The sequence below is a fragment of the Dama dama genome, chromosome 14 (genome assembly GCF_033118175.1).
Source record: "Dama dama isolate Ldn47 chromosome 14, ASM3311817v1, whole genome shotgun sequence".
Classification (NCBI taxonomy): domain Eukaryota; kingdom Metazoa; phylum Chordata; class Mammalia; order Artiodactyla; family Cervidae; genus Dama; species Dama dama.
The window spans coordinates 38,448,437-38,463,804 of NC_083694.1; the positions used below are offsets into that span (position 1 = coordinate 38,448,437).

A 15,368-nucleotide genomic window follows, 5' to 3' on the forward strand; every position below is an offset into this window, starting at 1 on the left:
AAGTAATTATCCTTCAATTAAAATAAATAATTTAAAAAATAAAGGTTCTTTTTTTCTTTTAATGAGGTCATAAGGGTGGGGCCCTGATTCTCTACAATTAGTGTTTTTATAGGAGCCATCAGAGATCTGCCTCAGCCTTTCTCTGCACATGAGGACACAGCTAGAAGGTGGCCATTTGCAAGCTGGGAAGACAGCCTTCACCAGGAACCAAATCAGTTGGCACCTTGATCTTGGACTTCCCAGCCTCAATACTACAACAAACAACTTTCTGTTGTTTAAGCCACTTGGTCTGTGGTATTTGGTTTTTGGCAGCCTGAGCTGACTACAATAATGTCATACATCTCCATCACTGAGAGACCTTCCAGTAACAAAGGGAGTTTGAGTTACAAAAAACCACATACAGGAAGATGCCTTCCTATGCAGTAAGCAACACATGAATTCTGGATTTGACTTTCGATATTCCCATTCAAATACTGCTACAAAACTATGAGATGAGGTCAGCTTAACACATCGGTAACAATGACACTGAAGGCTCTTTAAAGAGCTAACCTCTACTTCAGATACCCTTTCATCAACCAAAATAAAAAAACAAAAAACCCCTCATGATCCTCTAAACCCTCCTTGTTTATTCTGAGATAAATAAGCATTCAAAGAAATTAAACTAGCATTTTGCTACTTATTAGGGCAGGACTAACTGCTTTCTTTGGACTGGTGATTTTAACATCTATTTAGGTTACAGAGCGTTTTATGTTAAAGGGGTCTCTGAAGAATATTGCAAAATAGTGATATACTGAATTCTACCATATCAACTGGAGAAGACACTTGAGAGTCCCTTGGATTACAAGGAGATCAAATCAGTCAATCCTAAAGGAAATCAACCCTGAATATTCATTGGAAGGGCTGAGGTTGAAGCTGAAACTCCAGTACTTTGACCACCTAACGTGAAGAGCCGACTCACTGGAAGAGACCCTGATACTGGGAAAGATTGAGGGTAAGAGGAGAAGGGGATAACAGAGGATGAGATGGTTAGACAGCAAACTCACTGACTCAATGGACATGAGTTTGAGCAAAATCCAGGAGATAGATAGTGGAGGACAGAGGAGCCTGGTGTGCTGCCGTCCATGGGGTCACAAAGAGTCAGATATGAGTTAGTGATTCTACACAACAAACATATCAATTAGGAAAAACTTCACTAACTGAAATTATAACAAGATCCTAAGTATATAAGACTCCACATTCAAGAGGAGCCAAACAACCTTAAGAACGTTGCATTTCCAAAATTTTCAGATACTAGTTGTTTGTTATTTGTTAATCTGTTTTGTTTTAACGAGCATTCTTCCGCCAACAACAGCACACCAAAGTTTAGGAAAATTTTACAGGGCAAAAAAAAAAAAATCTTTGGATTGAGAACATTTTATCTTCTCTCTTTGAACTAATTAGAAAGAGAATGCCAACATTAAGGTCCTGCTGTGGAATTCAGTTTGAGAACCACTGTTACATCTCAATGTATAAAACATCTGGGCTTGGGACTTTCCTGGCAGTCCAGTGACTAGGACTCCTTGCTTTCAATGCACGGGGCATGGGTTCAATCCCTGGTTGGGGAACTAGGATCCTACATGCTGTCTGGCATGGCAGGAAAACAAAACAAAACAAAAACCCATCTGGGCCAGGAATCTCTGACCAGTTCCCAGGCCTCAGAGTCATGATGATACTCAGAAATGGACAGAAACTTAGACTCAGAGACAGAGAAGATGACCTGGTGAACCAAAAGGGCTGGTTTCCCACGGATGCAACTCACAATTCATCCTGTATGTTGTCTGTCAGTTTGAAGAGCTGCTCCTGGCCCTCTGCCTGGCTCTCCGAGTAGCGGGGAAGCAGGCCCTGGGGCCCTGTGCAGCAGCGTGGCTTCCGTACCCTCTGTGCTTGAGTCCTAAGGTGGGAAGGTGGACAGAAAAGCAAAAAGGTTACGTGTTAATGCTAAAATGACTTCCCTTCCTTCCTCGTCTAAGATAAAAATGCCACTTCATACAGGACATGCTCTAAATCTGCTGACCAGCATTAAATCCACATTCAGTATCCCCTGTGAACGCACTTGAAGTGGTTAAAATCTCCAGTTTTGAATAAGAACTTCACCGTTGCCATTTCCCAGACATGTGATCATGGGCGAGTCAGTTCACTTCTTCAACCCCCAGTTCTAGTTCTCTCTGTAAAACAGGAGGGCAGTACCTACCCTGCAGGATGGCTGCAAGGATCAAACAAAACTATGCCCACCAAGCCTGGGCTGGACAGAATGTGGGCTTTCTGCCAACGGTGACTCTTGCCACTGCTATTATTATTGAACTTCCACTGGGTCACCCTCTATTTTTCTAGGGATCTCTGGAGAGACACCTCTAGACTTGGAAAAGGTCAGGAAGAAGAGTGAGAGGCTTTGGCCGTGAGTGAGAACACACCGGGCTCCTCATCTTCCAGGAGGAGCTCAGCTGCCTGGTGTCGGGGGAGGGACACGGGCATCACAGGAGGGAGGAAAGAGGCTCTGTGGACCAGTCCCAGGCCACAGGCTGGGCTCTAACTCACGGTCTTCAGCTGTCGGTTGCCCAGAGGAATCTGCTTTGCTATGGCTTTCAGGGTAGGCTGGTGTTGTCTTTTTCCACAAACCATATACAGGGTAATTGATAAGTACTTTCTGGTGTTTTCCTAGAAACAGGAGTCCATATTTGTCTTGGAAAGGCTGTGCATATTTCAGATGACTGATAAGAGTGTGCCTGGTCTGTCCTCGGCCTTGTACTTGGTGTACTTTTCATTATTTGTTCCTGGATTCCAGTGAAGCAAAACACCCCTCTCTAGACACATCTAAATCAGAGGCCGAGGCTTGCCACTCCTGAATCATGAACTAAAAGAGACTTACTTGCAGGGCCAGGAAAGTGCCTGGTGGGCAAATCAGGGTAAAAAAACAGGGAGAAAAACAGAAATCTGCCACAGGCCATGCCATGGGTGAGATGGAAAGATGGGACAACTCAAAGCCCTCCTGGGCCCACGTCAACACTCCGCCTACCAGGCCACATGGTCTCAAGCACCATACCTGGGTAATGCTTGATTTGGGCTTGGAAACCAGAAATCCAGTGATTAATTTCATAAAAAGTTCAGTAAAAAGGATACCCCAAGAATACTACTACTAATTGTGTTCTCCGAGTGAGACTAAAAAGAAGTTCTGATCATCTGCAACAAGGGAACAGGTAAAAAGAAACAAACCACCCTATTTTATTTACATGATATAGTCACACACTCCTGCTGTGCACAGTCGCAATTCCTTCTTTAAGACAGAGGCACACCGCTGGCTATTTAGATCCCAACAACTGACTGAAGGGGGCTTCCCAGGTGACTCAGCGGTAAAGAATCTGCCTGCCAACGAAGGAGACACAGGAGACGAGGGTTCGATTCCTGGGTCAGGAAGATTCCCTGGAGAAGGAAATGGCAACCCACTCCAGTATTCTTGCCTGGAAAATCCCACAGACAGAGGAGCCTGGCAGGCTGCAGTCCATGGGGTCACAAAGAGTCACACACAAACTGAGTGACTGAGCATGCAAGTGACTGAAAATATGGAGGGTGGCAGAGAGGGCTGCCATTAACCCTCAGAGAGAAGTCTGACAACTGTTGTTGTAAGGATGCTGGCAAAACACTGCGTGGGAGAGAAACCAGGGGAAGGAGTGAGGAGAGCTTTTCCAGGTAGCTGAGTTCTGTTCTTATCTCCTGGTCCAGTGAAATATCTACCGTCATTTCAAACACTGTCTAGGACAGGCTAAAAACATATCTTTTCCTCAAGTCAGGCTTACTATCCTATCACCCCTGAAGCTCTTGGAAGAGGCCTGGGTGCTGTGGCCAAAGCCCAAAGGCCCTCAGGAGGCCTGCCAAGCCTGCTCCTCTACGTCTTTCAATGTAAGGCTGCATCCTGACTCCTCTCCCTACGTCCTCCTGGATCTACTGGGAGGGTTGAAGGCTCAACTTTCACATGTGCCCCAAATCTCTCTTTCTCTATCGCTCTTGTAACTGACAAATGATCTCTGGATTTGGAATGGATTGCACCAATAGTTTTCTAACTTATTCTTTCTGTTTCCACTCCTGTCCTTCTCCTCACAGCAAGTTGTTTCAAAAACAAGTCAGGTTAAGTTGGCCATGAACTCAAAATACATTTGCTTCACATTCCACTTAAATAAAAATATTTGCTTATTGCTTGGCTCTCCACCTGGAATGTAAGCTCCATGAGAGGAGGGATTTTGTTTCATTCCTGGGTTCATCGTAGAGAATCAGCAGTATTAGCTGAATAGATGAATGAAGGCACTTGGAGGTGGGGGTGGGCAGAGGTATAAAGGCCACTTTGACTACTGAGCTAAAAATGAGAGGTGATATGCAAACTTTGCTGAAGAGATTATAGACCATGAATGCTAAGCTTTGAAAGCCAACAAAATTAAAGCAAAATATGAACCAGCTCAAATCCCAACTTCCTGAGGGAAAGGTCAAGGGTGTATCTGGCTAGTCAACTAGTCAAAACAAAGAAGGTACATGAAGGCAGAGACGTGACAGTAACATCTCTGTTGACACATGTTTTCCTTAGAAGAAACATTCTTTTCATGAGTGCCCAAAGCGGGGGAAAAACATGCTACCAAGGAGGAGAAAACTCAGTGAAGTCCTGCCCTCCTCGGGTGAGATCCGAGAAGCCAGAGCACGCAAGGAGAGGTGGCCCGTTTCTGGATCTGCGCTCCTGAGAACCACATCCCAAAAATAACGACCACAGAACAGTTGTAAACGTAAGTAAGCGGCCCTCTATTGTCACCAAATAGCTGTCTGGTGCCTACAGATGGTCTTGACTCAGTAGCCTCCCTCCACACCTTCCCCAGAGTTCTGTGATCCAGTCTTCCCTCTACGTCCAGTGCGTTATCTTCTAACTTTCGAACTCTAAACCCACCCAAATGCCAGAGTTGTTCCCTCATGGGTATGCGTTGCCTGTTTGTTAAGTTTTCTTATCTGTCTCCCCAACAGGCTCCAAACTATCTTCCCATTTCCAAGGTCCTCACTCCGGGATCAACCAAACACCAAGGGAAGGTTGGAGGGAGTGCTCAGATCCTGCTGCCTGGAGCTGCTTGCTGTGGCATTCAAGGCTCACTGTCCACACAGACATAGGAGGGAGCTCAAATTTGCTGTAAGAGGACACGGAGTCACCCTGTGGTCTCATGAAGGTCCCTTTCAGACGGGGTGATCTAGACATACTCTTAGTAGAAACAGAGATGGACTAAAGGAATTCTTCCCACAGTCCCCTACTTCCTTATCATTGCTGTTAGGCAAGAGAGGATTCCTACTTCTCTGAAACTTAACTAAAGTGTTAACCTCCTGAGGTCCAAGTTGGGAAGCTGGGGAATGGAGGAGTTAAAACCATTTGCATGTGAAGAAATTTAGTTACAGACTTCAGCCAACAGAAAGTTTAAACAGACATTCTTTAGTGCAGGCCCTCGTGTGTTACGGAAACTGCTTTTTTCATATATTGACCATGGCACTAAAAATTCGAGTATAACCCTTTGAGATCAGGATGACTCTACATGGCACAATCCTAAATCTGTTCACTCTGGGATTCACGAATATAGTTCAGTTCAGTTGCTCAGTCATGTCTGACTCTTTGCGACTCCATGGACTGCCGCACGCCAGGCTTCCCTGTCCATCAACAACTCCTGGAGCCTGCTCAAACTCATGTCCATCTAGTCAGTGATGCTACCCAACCATCTCATCCTCTGTCGTCCCCTTCTCCTCCTGGCTTCAATCTTTCCCACCATCAGGGTCTTTTCAAATGAATCAGTTCTTTGTATTAGGTAGCCAAAGTATTGGAGTTTCAGCTTCAACATCAGTCCTTCCAGTGAATATTCAGGACTGATTTCCTTTAGAATGGACTGGCTTGATCTCCTTGCAGTCCAAGGGACTCTCAAGAGTCTTCTCCAACACCACAGTTCAAAAGCATCAATTCTTCGGCACTCAGCTTCCTTTAGAGTCCAACTCTCACATCCATACATGACTACTGGAAAAACTGTAGCTTTGACTAGATGGACCTTTGTCGGCAAAGTAGTCTCTGCTTTTTAATATGCTGTCTAGGTTGGTCATAGTTTTTCTTCCAAGGAGCAAGCGTTTTTCAATTTCATGGCTGCAGTCACCATCTGCAGTGATTGTGGAGCCCAAGAAAATACAGTCTCTCAGTTTCCATTGTTTCCCCATTGATTTGCCATGAAGTGATGGGACCAGATGCCATGATCTTTGCTTTTTGAATGTTGAGTTTTAAGCCAACTTTTTCACTTTCCTTTTTCACGTTCATCAAGAGGCTCTTCAGTTCCTCTTCACTTTCTGCCATAAGGGTGGTGTCATCTGCATATCTGGGGTTATTGATATTTCTCCCGTCAATCTTGGATTTCAGCTTGTGCTTCATCCAGCCTGGCATTTCACATGATGCACTCTGCAATATAAGTTAAATAAGCAGGGTGAAAATATACAGCCTTAGACCAATTTGGAACCAGTCCGTTGTTCCATGTCTGGTTCTAACTGTTGCTCAGCGTCATCTTTTAGGATATGAAATAGCTCAGCTGGAATTCCATCACCTCCACTAGCTTTGTTCATAATGATGCTTCCTAAGGCCCACTTGACCTCGCACTCCAGGATTTCTGGCTCTAGGTGAGTGATCATACCATCATGGTTATCTGGGTCATGAAGATCTTTTTTGTATAGTTCTGTGTATTCTTGCCACCTCTTATCTTCTGCTTCTATTAGGTCCATACTGTTTCTGTCCTTTATTGTGCCTAACTTTGCATGAAATGTTTCCTTGGTATCTCTAATTTTCTTGAGATCTCCAGTTTTTCCCATTCTATTGTTTCCCTCTATTTCTTTGCATTGATCACTTAGGAAGGCTTTCTTATCTCTCCTTGCTATTCTTTGGAACTCTGCATTCAGATGGATATATATTTCCTTTTCTCCTTTGCCTTTTGCTTCTCTTCTTTTCTCAGCTATTTGTAAGGCTTCCTCAGACAATCATTTTGCCTTTTTGCATTTCTTTATCTTGGGGATGGTTTTGATCACTGCCTCCTGTATAATGTCACGAACCTCCGTCCACTGTTCTTCAGTGGTGTTCAAAAAAACCACTGTTAAGTCACTGTTTCTGAGTCACTTGCCTGTATGTTCCCATGAGCTTATTAGCATCTGGAAGGAAAGGACTCCATTCTTTTTGTTTTAAACTGGACTTCTGGACTAGACACATCATTATCCTCAGTTTAGGGCCCACTATCATCACTGGCTTTTTATTTATTTTAAATGACATAATAAACATCTGTGAAACCACTATCCCTTGTGCGAAAACCCCATTGTTTGACCATAACTTGAATCTATCTGTGTGGTCCTCTCCCTCCCCTCCCCCTCCCCGTTCCTCACTCCTTTTCCTCTTCTATCTGAGATAGCCACTACTCTCTATCTTGCACTTACCATTCCTTTACTTTCCTTCTGCAAGGAGTCTTATCACATTTCAAAGTATGCTCTGGTATAGTCTTGTTACATTTTCTGGTTTTCATTGTTTGGGGCTTCTGAAAAAGGATCACTACCTTTTTATGTTTGCAGCCTTACTTCTTCCTCCCTCCTTGAAGTTCTATTGTAAAGATTCAGTCATTCTTCTGTGTGCAGCTATAATTCAGTTATTGTACTGGCTTATAACCATTCCGCTGTATGAATACACCATCATTCATCCAGCTTCCTGCTGACGGCACATGGAGTATTTCCAGGTTTCCTACTGCAAACAAAGCTGCTGTGTCCACTCCTATACCTGTGTCCTGGTGAACCTTGACGAGAGTTTCTTTGGGTACATACTTAGGAGCTGTTTGCTAGACCACAGGGCATGAATGTGCAGCTAACAAGATAATTCAAACTGTTTTCAGAGAGGCTGAAGCAATTTACACTCCCACCAGCAATGCACTTCAGAGAGCCTAGTAATCTGTATCCTTTCCAGCACTTGGTACTGCCCAGGATAGCACTATCCAGCACATAGCCACTGGCCACGTGTGGCTACTGACACTTGAAACGTGGCTAGTGTGACTGAGGAACTGAATTTAAATTTTTTCATTTAAATGTACTCAAATTTAAATGGTGTATTAGATAGCACTGGTCTAGCTTCTAACATTTTTTGCTGCTTGAATGGGTTTCAAATAGCATCTTGTCTTCTCATGCCCATCTTCCCCTTTCAACCTACAGCATAAGGGATTCCATTAAGAAAAGAGGCGCAGATGTGGAGGCTGCCCACAGGTGCCAGAGCAGAAAGATCAGCCTCGCGGCTCTCCTGCCCGTCAGGGCTGCGACACCCTCGGACTGTCTTCTGGCTTCCCCGCTCGCCATCACCTTCGCTGACGAGACATGGTGCCTCTTGGGCAGGGTCTTGGTACCACCATCCTGGGGTTAACGAGTCATTCAACAAGAGGCGGCACAACTCCACCCGCTCACCTCTCAGGAGGGGATGGCGTCTCTCACTGACAGACACTTAACGGAGAAGAAAGCTTGCAGCGCGAGCTGGCTTAGTGCAAAGGCAGCAGCTCTGCCTCCACAAACCTTTGTTTAGCCGAAGGGCCGCGGTGCACTTAATTGCTGCCAGCTGGGGGTCTGTCGGCCATTTTAAGCCCTCGGCTGCTGCGGTTTAGAAATTTCACAGTGTATAGAAAGAAGCAGGCGTTCCAGTCAACCAGTTAATCCAAAATGTCAGCACCAAACGAACTTGGGCTTTGAACTCCATGGAAATGTCAGGGCGCCGGCTGTACAGCATGGACGACCCTCCCCCCACCCCCCACCCTGGGGGAGAAGGGGCTGCTGATACAGTGGCTGATACACTGCAGATACCCACCTAGCGGGGGAGATCAATGCAGAGCGGCTCTGCATCTGGCCACTGCTCTCTGACGTTCACTGGAGCCAAAGCCAAAGATCAGAGTAATGAAAACAATCCCTGTCATTTTCTTGAAGCAGCAGTAAATCCAAACAAGGTGACACGGGGCGATCTAACCAATTCCATCTACTGGGTTGATCCTGCCTTTCAGCCAGAGGGTCAACGGTTGGCCAGCTATTATTTGTTCTTCACTTCTATGATGAGTAACCATGTCATAGTTCTATTAGTTGAAGACAGATGTTGTACACACATACACACACCCCTGTACAGCTTGAGTTAAGATATTAGTTGGCTGAAGAATCTGTCATGGCCCACTTCTATCAACCAAGTGAACTTCAAAAAACAATCAGTAAATGAAGAGAAAGTGTGTGTGTCAAACATGTGACTTCCTAGCCTAAGAGAATGTTTAGTCAACTGATGACTGCCATCTTCCTTAGGGACTCTGAATAGACCTCAGCAAGATGATGGATTGTGCTTGCATTTACTTTATGTGTGTGTCTGAAACTTTTGTTGTAATTAAATATTTTACCTGTATATACTTGTGTTAGACTGAGCACAGTTAGGCTGAGAAGAGATGGTCAACCCAGACTCTCTCTTTAAATACTAGCTGTTAATGAATGACAGGGCTTCCCTGGTGGCTCAGATGGTAAAGAATCTGCCTGCAATGCAGGAGACCTGGGTTCAATCCTTGAGTCAGGAAGATCCCCTGAAGGGAATGGCTACCCACTCCAGTATTTGGCATCTGATCCCATCACTTCATGGCAAATAGATGGGGAAAAAGTGGAAGCAGTGAAAGATTTTATTTTCTTGGGCTCCAAAATCACTGTGGACGGTGAGTGCTGCCACAAAATAAAAAGACTCCTGCATCTTGGAAGAAAAGCTATGACAAACCTAGATAGTGATTTGAAAAGCAGAGACATCACTTTGTCAACAAAGGTTCGTATAGTCAAAGCTATGGTTTTTCCAATAGTCACGCATGGATGAGAGAGTTGGACCATAAAAAAAGACTCAGTGCCAATGAACTGATGCTTTGAACTGTGGTGCTGAAAAAGACTCTTGAGAGTCCCTTGGACAGCAAGAAGATCAAAGCTGTCAGTCCTAAAGGAAATCAACCCTAAATATTCATTGGAAGGACTGATTCTGAAGCTCTAATACTTTGGCCATCTGATGCAAAGAGTGGACTCATTGGAAGGACCCTGATGCGGGAAAAGATTGAGGGCAAGAGGAGAAGGGGGTGGCAGAGGATATGATGGTTAGACAGCATTGCTGACTCAATGGACATGAGTTTGAACAAACTCTGGGAGATAGTGAAGGACAGGTAAGCGTGGCGTGCTGCAGGTCATGGGGTTGCAAAGAGTTGGACATGACTCAGCGACTGAACAACAAATGAATGATAGCTACAAAGTACTAGAATTCTTGACTGAATGGGTTAAACATCTATCAGTTCTCTAAAAGGAATTCAACAGTCTGTGTCAACAGTATTCTCCACACTGGAGTGTATGAATTGATTAAAACTTCCTCTGATATCCACTGCAGCACAGTGTATAGAAAATCACCAAGCCTGCCACGCCAAGGGTGACATCTGATCTTTGACCTGTAGCCTTCTTCTCATGACTATATCCACTTCCAAAGACTAAGTGGAAAAGGACTTCTCCACTAACTCATTTTACTCCCTTCAGTGCAAACTGTAATCAAAGAAGACTCTACTATAGGATGGAGACCTCTGAAGTTTGGCTAGTTTACAGGAGAAACTCCTCCCCATAGTTGCATGACAGACAGAATTCCACTTTCTAGAATGTACTCAGAGATAGTATTCCACCCTTAAGTTTAATGATAACCACTGGGCTCTGGCTGTGTTAAACCTTGAACCGAGGAAATTATACCAAATACCCAATGACAGTTTGGATTTTGAACACATTAAAAAACAACAACAACAAACAAACAACAGTTGGGCAGAAAGAAACCCTCTGTCAGTAGAGGTTGATTCCTAAATGAAATTACTAACTGAGAAGCCAAACTGAGAGCCTTCAGAATGACTTGTACCTGCCTCTGCCCCTCACCATCATCCCATTTAATTAACTTTTCCTGAGCATAGGCCGTGCTGGGCCTTTAGGAAGACAGAGATGAATAGAGTTCCCAGGGATCTTCCTGGAGTCTAATGGAAGAGAAACAGAAACAAGCAATTATAATGCGGCCGGGGAGCCTGAGGACAGGCAGAGTGTAACATGGCAGCAGGGTTCAAGTCCCAGTTTCAGCGTTTACAGACTGTGTGACCTACTGCAGGCTGTGTAACCTCTTGGAGCTTTGGATTCCTCATCTGTAAAATCGGATACTAACGGGGCTGCTGTGAGGAATGTCAATCAATATGAGTACTGTGCTCATAACAAAGCCTGGTGCAGAATAAGCGCTCAGTAAAATGCTACTGATGATGATGATGATGGAGTATCTGCAGGGGGGGCCATGCGTGCACGAGAGGGGCCCTAACTCAGCTTAGCCTCAGTGGATGAAACCAAGATGGGCTAGGACCCAACATCCAGTCTTTCTCTCTTAGTTTTCTTATTGGGGAAACCGCTTCAAATGGAAATATTCCCCTTTCCCTCTTGCTTTCTTGTCAACATTCTACTTACCTCTCCCTAGAGTTCTGAAGTCATGTGTGTAGCAACATATAAAATTCCATATTGTATTGTTATAACCAAAAATGTGGGAAAGATGCTGATTCATGGAATTGTTAGAAATTACATGACCATAGCTGTTAAGTTTTTGTGACTTGACATCCTCCAGTGGGGACAACGTTTCCTGGGCTGGGCTTCCTCCCATTGTGGGATTCACACCTGACTTGTTTATAGGGGTCAAGGCTTCCTATAACCTAACATATGTTTGGGGGACTCCATGACACTGCAACTGTGACAGCTGGTAGGACTAATGTCAACAGAGATGCCGGCTGGGATTTAAACTCTAAGAATGAGACTAATTCAGAGCTTTTATTCCTAGTCCACTAGCTACCTGTTCATGAAGCTGGGGGGAGGAGTAAGGCAAACTCGACTTATAAAGAATTTCAATCAAGTGGACAATATGATACTGAGATTACAGCCTGATAGCCTTGGATTTTCTGAAATGACTAACTTTTGCATGCATTCTGGGGTTGATTTTCAAAAAGTAGTTAACAACTTACAAAGTGGTTTGCAACTTTCAGCATCCTCACTGCAAAAACAAGGTGTTTATAAACACAATCTTCATTTATGGTTAAGCACAGCATTCTGATTCAGTGTAAGGCTTACAGGAATCTCTCAAACTATGGTCAGTTTCACTACTAACCTATCACCTCTAAGGCCAATCCCAAGGTGCTTCACATGGGCCTAAAATACACTTCCTGGTAAACTTATTTTGTAGCTATTAAGTACAAATGCTAATGATAAGAAGTTGATTAAACAAACCATATTACTTTCAGATTGATTTCTAGCAAATAATTACATAATTATTTTCTTTTAATCTTTACATGACCAACCTTCTCCCAAAAGTGGATCCCTTTTAAGAGAGGGATGAAATTTAGGAGCATGGTGGTGCAGGGAAGAACACAAAGCTTTGGAAAAAGACAAACAGACCTGAATCCCTATCCAGTCACTTATTAGCTGGGTGATCCTGAAGAAGTTACCAGATTGATCTCAGCCCTGGTTTCCTTGTCAGTAAATGGGAATATAATACTTACTTGGTTACGACTGTTGAGCTAATATATGAAAAGTGTACAGCACACTGTCTGGTACATAGTTATTGTTGTTCAGTTGCTAAGTCATGTCTGACTTTTTTTGCAACCCATGAACTGCAGCCCACCAGGCTCCTTTGGCCATGAGATTTCCCAGGCAAGAAAACTAGAGTGGGTTGCCATTTCCTTCTCCAGGGGATCTGCCTGACCCAGGGATCAAACCCACATCTCCTGCATTGGCAGGTAGATTCTTTACCACTGAGCCACCAGAGAAGAGCCTGGCACATAGTAGGTACTCACCAAAGTTGTCTGTCTCCCATTCCCTTAGTAAGAATTACTGGGTAATTACTGGTCATAGGAAACACCCTCTTCCAACAGCACAAGAGAAGACTCTATACATGGACATCACCAGATGGTCAAAACCGAAACCAGATTATTTTCTTTGCAGCCAAAGATGAAGAAGTGCTATACAGTCAGCAAAAACAAGATGGGAAGCTGACTGTGGCTCAGATCATGAACTCCTTACCGCCAAATTCAGACTTAAATTGAAGAAAGTAGGAAAAATCACCAGACCATTCAGATATGACCTAAATCAAATCCCTTACGATTATACAGTAGAAGTGGGAAATAGATTCAAAGGATTAGATCTGATAGACAGAGTGCCCGAAGAACTATGGATGGAGGTTCGTGACACTGTACAGGAGGAGGTGATCAAGACCATCACCAAGAAAAAGAAATGCAAAAAGGCAAAATAGTTGTCTGAGGAGGCCTTACAAATAGCTGAGAAAAGAAGAGAAGCAAAAGGCAAAGGAGAAAAGGAAAGATATATCCGTTTGAATACAGAGTTCCAAAGAATAGCAAGGAGAGATAAGAAAGCCTTCCTAAGTGATCAATGCAAAGAAATAGAGGGAAACAATAGAATGGGAAAAACTGGAGATCTCAAGAAAATTAGAGATACCAAGGAAACATTTCATGCAAAGATGGGCACTAAAGGACAGAAATGGTATGGAACTAACAGAAGCAGAAGATATTAAGAAGAGGTGGCAAGAATACATGGAAGAACTACACAAAAAAGATCTTCATGGCCCAGATAACCACAATGGTGTGATCACTCACTTAGAGCCAGACATCCTAGAATGTGAAGTCAAGTGGGCCTTAGGAAGCATCACTATGAACAAAGCTAGTGGAGGTGATGGAATTCCAGTTGAGCTATTTCAAATCCTAAAAGATGATGCTGCAAAAGTGCTGCATTCAATATGCCAGCAAATTTGGAAAACTCAACAATGGCCACAGGACTGGAAAAGGTCAATTTTCATTCCAATTCCAAAGAAAGGCAATGCCAAAGAATGTCCAAACTATGGCACAATTGCACTCATCTCACACGCTAGCAAAGTAATGCTCAAAATTCTCCAAGCCAGGCTTCAACAGTACATGATCCATGAACTTCCAGACTTTCAAGCTGGATTTAGAAAAGTCAGAGGAACCAGAGATCAAATTGCCAACATCCGCTGGGTCATCGAAAAAGCAAGAGAGTTCCAGAAAAATATCTACTTCTGCTTTATTGACTATGCCAAAGTCTTGACTGTATGGATCACAACAAACTGTGGAAAATTCTGAAAGAGATGGGAATAGCAGACCACCTGACCTGCCTCATGAGAAATCTGTATGCAGGTCAAGAAGCAACAATTAGAACTGGACATGGAACAACAGACTGGTTCCAAATCGGGAAAGGAGTACGTGTTTTTTCACCCTGCTTATTTAATTTATATGCAGAGTACATCATGTGAAATGCTGGGCTGATGAAGCACAAGCTGAAATTAAGACTGATGGGAGAAATATTCAATAACCTCAGATATGCAGATGACACCACCCTTATGGCAGAAAGTGAAGAACTAAAGAGTCTCTTGATGAAAGTGAAAGAGGAGAGGGAAAAAGTTGGCTTAAAACTCAACATTCAGAAAACTAAGATCAAGGCATCTGGTCCCATCACTTCATGACAAATGGGGAAACAATGGAAACAGTGACAGACTTTATTTTTGGGGGGGCTCCAAAATCACTGTAGATGGTGATTGCAGCCATGAAATTAAAAAGATGCTTGCTCCTTGGAAGAAAAGCCATGATCAACTTAGACAGCATATTAAAAAGCAAAGACATTACTTTGCAAACAAAGGTCTGTCTAGTGAAAGCTAGTTTTTCCAGTAGTCATGTATGGATGTGAAAGTTGGATCATAAAGAAGGCTGAGTGCCGAAGAATTGATGCTTTTGAACTGTGGTGTTGAAGAAGACTCTTGAGAGTCCCTTGGACTGCAAGAAGATCCACCCAGTCCATCCTAAAGGAAATCAGTTCTGAATATTCATTAGAAGGACTGATGCGGAAGCTGAAACTCCAATACTTTGGCCACCTGATGCGAAGAACTGACTCACTAGAAGAGATCCTGATGGTGGGAAAGATTGAAGGCAGGAGGAGAAGGGGACGACAGAGGATGAGATGGTTGAATGGCATCACTGACTCGATGGACATGAGTTTGAGTAAGCTCTGGGAGTTGGTGATGGACAGGGAAGCCTAGTGACTCCCATGGAGTCGCAAAGAGTCAGACACGAGTGAGCGACTGAACAGAAGTCAATTTGAAATACCAAAACACATCATTTTTAAAACTCAGATTTGAAATTTTAGCTTGACAGCACACTATGGAAAACATGGCTTACTGAATGTGCAAGAATGATTCA

At 43.7% G+C, this 15,368-nt stretch overlaps 1 protein-coding gene across 6 annotated transcripts in view; it reads right to left on the minus strand.

The window, feature by feature from the left end:
• VPS13D (vacuolar protein sorting 13 homolog D) overlaps window positions 1–15,368 on the minus strand; it is a 265,619-nt gene that overhangs the window by 11,779 nt on the left and 238,472 nt on the right. For 5 of the 6 annotated variants that reach the window (XM_061160354.1, XM_061160355.1, XM_061160353.1 and 2 more), the window contains one exon: window positions 1,799–1,930. In XM_061160354.1, the coding sequence (XP_061016337.1) occupies window positions 1,799–1,930 (132 nt within the window). The other variant, XM_061160356.1, reaches the window with a different exon arrangement.